The sequence below is a fragment of the Ciona robusta genome, chromosome 4 (genome assembly GCF_009617815.1).
Source record: "Ciona robusta chromosome 4, ASM961781v2".
In the NCBI taxonomy this organism is placed as follows: Eukaryota; Metazoa; Chordata; class Ascidiacea; order Phlebobranchia; family Cionidae; genus Ciona; species Ciona robusta.
In genome coordinates, this window is record NC_143238.1 from 724,291 (window position 1) to 733,365 (window position 9,075).

A 9,075-nucleotide genomic window follows, 5' to 3' on the forward strand; every position below is an offset into this window, starting at 1 on the left:
TCACGAAAATTATGACGTAACGAAAAATGTGTCGTCACAATGTGACGTCACGAAAAGTATGACGTCACAAAAGAGGTAACGTCATGAAAAATTGTGACGTCACAAGAAAGAATGACGTCACAAAAACGTAAGACGTCACGAAAAAGTGTGACGTCACGAAAAAGTATGACGTCACGAAAAGTATGACGTCACGAAAAAGTGTGACGTCACGAAAAATTATGACGTCACGAAAAACTATGACGTCACGAAAAATGTGACGTCACAAAAAAACGAAAAAGTGTTACGTCACAAGAAAGTATGACGTCATGAAAGAGTATGACGTCACGAAAACGTATGACGTCACAAAAATCGTATGACGTAACGAAAAGTGTGACGTCACGAAAACTATGACGTCACCAAAAAGTATGACGTAACAAAAAGGATGACGTCACGAAAACGTATGACGTCACAAAAAAGTATGACGTAACAAAAAGGATGACGTCACAAGAAAGAATGACGTCACAAAAACGTATGACGTCACGAAAAGTATGACGTCACGAAAAACTATGACGTCACGAAAAACTATGACGTCACGAAAAATGTGACGTCACAAAAAACGTATGACGTCACAAAAAACGTATGACGTCACAAAAAGTATGACGTCACGAAAAACTATGACGTCACGAAAAACTATGACGTCACGAAAAACTATGACGTCACGAAAAATGTGACGTCACAAAAAACGTATGACGTCACGAAAAAGTGTGACGTCACGAAAAGTATGACGTCACGAAAAAGTGTGACGTCACGAAAAGTATGACGTCACGAAAAAGTGTGACGTCACAAGAACGTATGACGTCACAAAAAAACGTATGACGTCACAAAAAGTATGACGTAACAAAAAGGATTACGTCACGAAAACGTATGACGTCACGAAAAATTGTGACGTCACAAGAAAGTATGACGTCACGAAAAATTATGACGTCACGAAAAGTTATGACATCACGAAAAGTGTGACGTCACGAAAAGTGTGACGTCACGAAAAGTATGACGTCACAAAAATCTGACGTCACGAAGAAGTATGACGTCATAAAAAAGTATGACGTCACGAAAACGTATGACGTCACGAAAAATGTGACGTCACGAAAATATGACGTCACAAAAAATGTGACGTGCTTTAACAAAAAAAAACCTCGAGTAGAAATGGGTTATGAGCAGCAAGACAGATCAAGGCATAAGCACCTTAAGACAAAAGGCTAATGCTTGTGTTTATCCAAAATCCTATATTGTTTTTAAGGACCGGTTTTAAAAGTCCACAACGGACATATCAATTAACTTACTTGTTGTTACTGCGGCGTTGTTTTGCTAGATATATATAGGCTGTCTTAAAAAACTTCTGTTTTAAGCCAAATACTATTTTCATTCAGCGACTGAGCCAAACTAAACACACTGTCGGTAAAACGTACTTGTATGCCGCACGTGATTAAAAGTAAGTCCTATCTGTTCAGTCATGTTTAAACATTCATAAAAAATATAAGATGTTGATAAAATAACGCGAAAAATAAGGTAATTTAATCGGGAATGATAAATAAACTGTTATTTGATGCAAAAACTACAACCAGACAGCAAAATCTATTCATAAAACCGTGACGTAACAATGTATTATAATGGGCATTATTCGCGTCAAAAGGCCTCTTATTTTCTGAGCAGTTTCGGTGTATTCCTAGGCCGTGTATTGAGTAGGCAATGTAGGAATAAACCCATAGAAAAATTCTGAAAAAAAGCGGCAGTTAAAGGGTTTAAGAGATATGGGAGAGTGTTACTGTATAGACATTTTATTTTTTTATATTTGCACTGAAACAAAAGCAACTGTTTGACGACAAAGGCGGTACTCCCAAACAAGCCACATAGGAAGGACAGCCATAATGAGGTGTCGACACAAACCTCAACCAAACAACAGCAACGCGACTTAGAAAACAAGAGTTAAGGTACTTTGTCGATATAAAATAGCACCAAATAAATCACTAACTTTTACTTGTACGGCTGTATATGTAATAACTTTTTCCCTGCGCCCATTCTCCATTGTGCTATTACGAAAATATATTAATGATTGACGTGGCTGTTTTAAACTACCGGGCAATGCAACTTCACAACAATAATGCATATCTAATTAAAAACGGCATACGCGGTTATTATATTGCCAAATGAAAGGTTTGCAATCATGTATAGATTTTCGGTATACTATAGCCTATAGGCCATCATACATTAACATCGAAGAAATCCACAAGGATCAATGTCTTTAAATATATACGAGTCGTAAAATACTCATTTTTTGTTTTATTTATATACACGCCCAGAATATAGGCAGCATTAGCTTTAATTTAGCGCACCAACGCAAACGTAGCAAGAAACCCACGACCTTGGACAAGATCGTCAGATTCGAAGACCACGACAAAATTTTGCTGAGCTTGTAGGATGGTTCTGGTGTGACTATATCCGCAGAATTGTAAAGTTTCTGAGGATGATGGCTCACCAAAGTCCGAATACACGAGGATACGATCTCTGGCACAATTAGGGGCGGCCTCTGTATCTAATCTGCAGAACAGTAATGTATGAAATATTAACAACACAAGCTGATTATTCTTTTTTTAACCTTGGTACATATATACAAATATGTCTAGACAGCGTAAAATGTTCGGGGGAATGTTACATGGGTTCCTTATATATATTTCATAGACATCAAGCCTGCTACTTAGTTTGTGCTTGTTTATGTTTACGTGATATAATATCTTACTGTTTTGTTAGAGTAACGATTTGGAATACCTATTAGGTGACTGGCAAATACTGTCATGTGCCTATACTATAGGGTGGGAGAAGATGGGAAACCTTTTCACTCTATTTTCTCTCTCTCATTTGGAAGTGAACAGAAAGAGCTTTTAAAAAATTATAAAACCATATCTCCACAACTCCTAAAAAGTGGTTGTTAATTGTTTAAAACACGATCAGGATATTTGGATACTATGGGGTGTCCCATCTTCCCCCATAGTACTATATATTCACCCACCGTTATGGTGGGATATGCGTCTTTGGTAAAGACTAACAACAATTTCTTAATCCAAGTAGTGCCAATTCGTTACATATATGGATCCACTCAAGAAACTTATATCTGTAGATATATTCAGGCAGGATTCCTATGTAGAACTTACTTTTGTATCTCCATGCTGATGGGAAAAGAGTTTCCAGAAATCGCATTGATGTGCCAAACACAACGTATGTCAGATGGATACAAACCTAAAAAAATGTGTTTAATATTCGTACCGTGTATTCTTGTGTACTTGTGTACATTTGTGCTTGGTTGCCATTTTATCTCGATAGTTACCTGGATATCTTGGTGTGGTAATATTAACCGTCGAATTTAAAGAGAGCGGACTACCACAGGTGTAGGTTTGAATAAATGGATCACTGGGGATCGGCGGTGGTATAACTTCGGTTGTGGCTGTGAATAAAAATAACCAGTTATGAAAAAACACGTTTAATGGATATAGCAAAAAAAAAACAATCTAAACTCGATTTATGCTAAAAAAGGTTTATCAATAAATCAAATTTAAACTTCATATGTATGGTGCGTGTGTGCTTATACACATATATATATATAGTAAGTTGGGGAGATCGTTCTAAAAAATAGAACGAAAAGGTGTCCCATCTTCCACCCCTCTACTATATGTGTGTGTATATACCGCGTATATTATATTATATACGTGTAGGGTGGTTAAAGATGGGACACTTTTTCATTCTATTTCCTGTCCCATTTGGTAGTGAACAAAGAACATTTAAAGAATTATAAAACAGTATCCTCACGACTACCATAGACCGTTGTTCATTGTTTTAAACGCGATCAGGTTATTTAAACATTAGCTAACGGTGCCCTGTCCTCCACTACTCTTATATATATACCGATTTAGATTTATTTGACTCACGACTGCTTGTTGTCGTCGTTGTGGTGGTGGTTGCTGGTGCAGTAGTGGTGGTGGTGGTTGTGGATGCTTGGAGAAGAGGTTGTAAATATAGATTTCTCATTGCACTTAGGTACATGTCGTTGCTGACAGCTGAAAAAAAAAACAATATATGATTTAACACGAAGATAACAATTGTTTTGAACATAAGAACCTTGTAGTACTGGCGCAAAACCCATTGGTACCGATTGCACTCGACTGTATGCTGAAGATACAAAATGGTTAAGTTACAATATGTATATATATTAGGCTCAACTTAAACTGTAGATCCAACACTTATACCTCTTGATGGATAAGCAGCAGGACCTGCCATTCTGCCTCCACCGAGTGTTCTTCCAAAACTGTGATGTCGCCTCGGGTAGGGTCGAGGATAAGGTGTATTGATTGTTGGTGGAACTGTTGATGCAAGTACGTCTTCATCTAGATGTATATACACCAAGTTATATATACGTGAATAAAAGATGCGCATGTAATTTAAGAACCGTAAGTTTATGCTCTGAAGTATTACCTGGTTTTGTAACTACCATCGATGTCATAGGCGTTACGAAGTTGTACAAAAGAGACAGTCGAACAATTTCATTTTTTATATTTTGATGGGTAGTCTAAGAAAATAATAAAGTTAATAAATATGTTGTATTATAGTTGTATATAGTTCACCGTGTCGTCATCGGGTACGTGCGACTTGTTTCGAAGCATCTCTTTAATCGTAAGATATGCCCAGATCTTTTCCATGTTAAACCAATCGTGTGAAAAGCTTTCTTCAAAATGTTTTCCTTGAGATACAATCGAAACCAAACCTTCAGCAGTTGACCCGCCAATTATGCAAATTAATGCTGCAAACAGAAAGTATAATTTGGTAATAAACTTACGTGCTGGAAAGTATGTTTATTCCACAAAACTTACGTTGTGGAACTTGGCTCGATTGAATGCGACCAGTAACCAAAATTTCAGAACCATCAAAAAAGTTATCAAAACTAGAAAAAAGTTCTTTTTTAACATTTTAAATTATTATGTCGTGAATTTATAAACAAAACATACGTTGTTTTAGTGAGTCCGTCAAGATCAGGACCTGTGTATCGCATAATGACATGAGCAAGAAGTGGTGAAGCCACCTCATCGTAAAAATCCTTGAGTTGTAACGCGGCATCAGCGTCGTTATAAATTTTTCTGTGAGGTAAAACGTTAAAATTATGGAACACAGTTAAAGGACGTATTCATACCGAGATAATCCTTTATTTTCCGATGCAATTTGATCAAGAAATTCGTGATCAAGGTGTTGACCAAACCCAAGGCAGAATATTGAGTATCGACCGTTCACCCTTTCACGAATATTTCGCCGAATCGCCTCGTTACCAGTAACGCCTGTTATTGAAATTAAAATCTAACATTATTTGTTGAATTATCTAACATTATTTGTGTGAGGTTCTATACGGTTTGCAGCCCAGCGTCGGCGTCAGTAGAATGTATGGGCAAGAGTGGCGAACTGCACTATAATTGTAACATATCATAAATAAAAGCTGCAGGAGTTTTAGTCTTACCAACAGTTGGCTGACCATCTGTTAACAATATCATCATGGACGCTTCTTCCAACGTATTGGTTCTATTTGATGAGATGGTTTCAAGCAATTGTATTCCATCCAGTGCTGCAGCGTTGAAATTAGTTCCTAGAAATTTAACACATGAATAAAATTTGGGCCCTTACTTGAAAATATTGTACACGATGCTTACCTCCTCTTGCGTACATTGATCGAACATGTTTTTTAGCGTTGCGAATGTTGGTTGGATTGACATCCACCATTTCATTAGGGTGCCACACATTTGTGGTAGAAGAGAATGTAATGATGTTAAACCTAAAAAGATATGACAAAGCGATTTAATAGTGTTTATTGTTTTTTTATTAATTTTATGACTTACTGGTCAATTTCGTTCAAATCGTCTAAGATAGTTCTAAGCGCTTCTTTGGTTTGAACAATTTTGTGACCCGACATTGAACCGCTCACGTCGATCACAAACACAACCTTTTTCGGGATCACTGGTAGGTTGGTTGGGGCAAAGAAATGAACAAAGTAACCATCCTTTATTAAAATCTCACCACCGAGTTCTTCCCTTGTTACGTCATAATTAACCAAAAATGAAAGATCACTTCGTCGTCGTATATTTCGTTGCTGTTCGCGTGTTGGCCGATAACTAGATAAATAAATTGAATAAATAAACAAATTTATGTCTCACTTACATTCACACTTACGAGACGTAGGCTTGAGTTTCACTTCTTCGTATTTCCACATTGCCAGTGTCGAAGGTGTCAGGGTTGATTGTTCGTCTTAAATTTGGTGAGGGTGGGGTGGCAGTTACAGTGGTAAGTCCAGTAGGTTCTGTTATTTCCACTTCAATTTTAAAATCGCCAACGACCTAAAAGTCAGTAACAACTATTACATGTATGGTTTAATGATTTTAATATTAAAGAAAAACAGAAACAATGTGTACTTGGCCAGGGTCTGCGTATATCACGTGATGGTAACGACTGAGTTTTCGCTTAAGGAGTTCTTGGTATTCTAATGTAAATGTGACTGAGCTACCAGCTGCTACGTTTACAGATACGTCGAAAGTTTGAGCTTCTCGTATCTTCGCCGTAACCAAGCCAGCTGATTCGCCCTGTTTAAAAATGTTAATGGAAAAAACAATTTCGGTCGAATTATTTATGCAACGTACCCGTGCAATCGCAGCACTGTAAGCTGCTTTTGCTGCCGCTTTATCACGCACTATACCAACGTATGTGACGCCTTCAATGACCCTTTGAATGAACGCATGAAAATGTAAGTTTCCAAAATATCAGTGCTATTACTACAAAATGGCAAAAATATGGCGAAATATTTGATAAAGGTATTGCCAGCAATCCTATTAATATAACTAAGTACTTACATTGAAAAATTCGAGATAAAAGCGGTTTTGGGAAGTCTCATTTCGATAGCCGCTTCTTTTGCAGAATTGTCATTGTTTTCAACAACACTCGTCACAATCACTCTGCTGTATCGTGACGTCACAGCGGAGTTGACGTGAAATCGTGTCATTGTTGGTCTTCCACCAGAAGATCGTCGGACTCGATTGAGGGGCGCATCACCTCGTGTCTGTAAAGTTTAATTAATTTGTAACGCTTTCCCGATTTTTTTCGACAAGAGCGCATATTTTAACTTATTCCAAATACAAATTTATATTACTCACCGATTTTAGCCCAGTTATCACAAACTGAGTGTTTTGATTTAACGAGGCAGCGATGCACGAATACACTGCACCGATCAGCAGCAACGCTATCGTTCTTTCAGCAATCATACTCTATAGATTTGTTATCAAGCTACCTAGAAAATATACGTATTAGATCTATAACCCCTGCAAGAAATATCAAACTCAGAATCCTGGCCTCAGCCGCGGTTTATAAAGCACGAGTAATGATACCCCACCAAATAACAAGAGCAATTTTCCTATCGAGCCACTTGATTCAACCTCAATGCAACCTCTGCTTAACATTACTGTAAAAAGAATCTGGTGTTTTACAGAATCTGTCGAACCTTTATAGCGCTGCCTTGCGGTAAGCCACTTTTTCGCCTACGTAGCACACTTTTAAACAATACAGACACTCGTTTGTCCCAGGCCAAATCATGCGTGGTTGGCTCTCACGCCAACTGTTGACAGCAACCACTTGAAAATTAGTTCAAGTAAATTGAACTAACGTAAATTAGTGGTCACCTGAACAACGAAACCGTGCAGCAGCCGCCTGTTATTTGAGTACGTTTGTGGCAAGGTGTACTTTGAAAACAATTATCATTTGTAACCGAAAATCTAGGAACATAATTTATAACGTTAGCCATTTTGTTTTATATTGTAAACTTTAAAGTAATATTGTGAACTCGCCTGACCTAAATCGAAACTTTTGTTTTCGGAAGTTGTCTGTCAGTATAAGCGATGCAATATCGTCATGGCGAGTAAGGAGAAATTTCACGAAGGAGCAAGAAAAGCGTTCGTACTTGCCAAAACAAGTTTTACAAATGGACAGAATTTGCCTGATGCACCAAAGGTTACCATGAAAGGAACAAGGTTTCCGCTGGACAATTCTTGCTCCTTAACCAATTTGATTTCCTCAACATCGCCAGCGGCTCGTTCCTGCTACACAGATTTAAACTTATTTTAATAAAGGAACTTGCTTGTGTATACATTCTTGTACAGGAAGTCGAAACACTAGATTACATTTGAGGTTAAAACCAGGAGGGCGTACGAGTACATCGATTATATTCAAGTAGTATAAAAAACGTGCATGATGGATAATCACACGTGAACTCAGTCAAGTTGTAATCTGCAAAATAATTGGTTCTTGAAATGTATTTTATAACACGCTGTACGAAGAATCCGTATTACCCATACAAAATGGCACTTCGAATGCTGGATTAACAATTGTAGCCTACGTCATAACTACATGGTGCTTTGTTTCTTGGGTTAATTATGACTGCTTGTGTGGTAAAGTATCAATTAAATTAAAACGTAACAATATAATTAACATGGCTCATACATGACTTGTGCACTTGAGAACGATCACAGGTTTTCTGCCATCTTATATATAAAAGCAATCGCGAACATATAGTACAATGGGGGAGATGGGACACATAAGCTTATATTGCCAAATATTTCCAAAACTAAAGTAGATGACGCTTTTTGGGTAATACCACGAATTAGTACTATCGTTTCGTTAATTATTGACACCAAATTAATAAAATATAATAAAACACACGAGGAGTTATTTACCGATCCTCACAACAGGTGAAATTTTACAAATTTGAAAACACACAGGATAAGATGGGACAGTTTAAAATCTTTGTTAATTTTGAATATTAAGTGTATTTATAAATAGGAATATACGTAAATAACACGAAATAAAACTGTACGCTTTGAAAATTGGGTCTAAACATTCTTTTTCTTGCCCTACTGCTATAGTTTTTAACATGTTACCTATACATTATATTATTGCATAACAATTGGTATTGTTTGAACGACAATGGGTAATGTTCGAACATCAATGGATAAATATTGTATCCTA

General features: G+C 37.1%; 1 protein-coding gene across 2 annotated transcripts; it reads right to left on the reverse strand.

Annotated features, from left to right (window-relative positions):
* Positions 1–2,301: 2,301 nt before the first annotated feature.
* Positions 2,302–7,379, reverse strand: LOC149736300 (inter-alpha-trypsin inhibitor heavy chain H4-like). 2 transcript variants are annotated; one of them, XM_089877374.1, is made up of 19 exons: positions 7,212–7,379; positions 6,912–7,117; positions 6,702–6,783; positions 6,477–6,644; positions 6,238–6,401; positions 5,907–6,179; positions 5,721–5,842; positions 5,531–5,656; positions 5,213–5,354; positions 5,031–5,159; positions 4,896–4,966; positions 4,650–4,825; positions 4,501–4,594; positions 4,275–4,412; positions 4,147–4,197; positions 3,957–4,085; positions 3,359–3,475; positions 3,186–3,270; positions 2,302–2,574 (listed from the first exon to the last, which is right to left on the reverse strand). In XM_089877374.1, exons 1-19 carry the CDS (start codon positions 7,317–7,319, stop codon positions 2,361–2,363), a joined length of 2,595 nt encoding a protein of 864 aa, XP_089733500.1. In that variant the 5' UTR covers positions 7,320–7,379; the 3' UTR covers positions 2,302–2,360. The 2 variants fall into 2 exon arrangements, with proteins under 2 accessions (XP_089733500.1, XP_089733501.1); XM_089877375.1 differs by lacking the exon at positions 4,147–4,197.
* Positions 7,380–9,075: the final 1,696 nt, after the last annotated feature.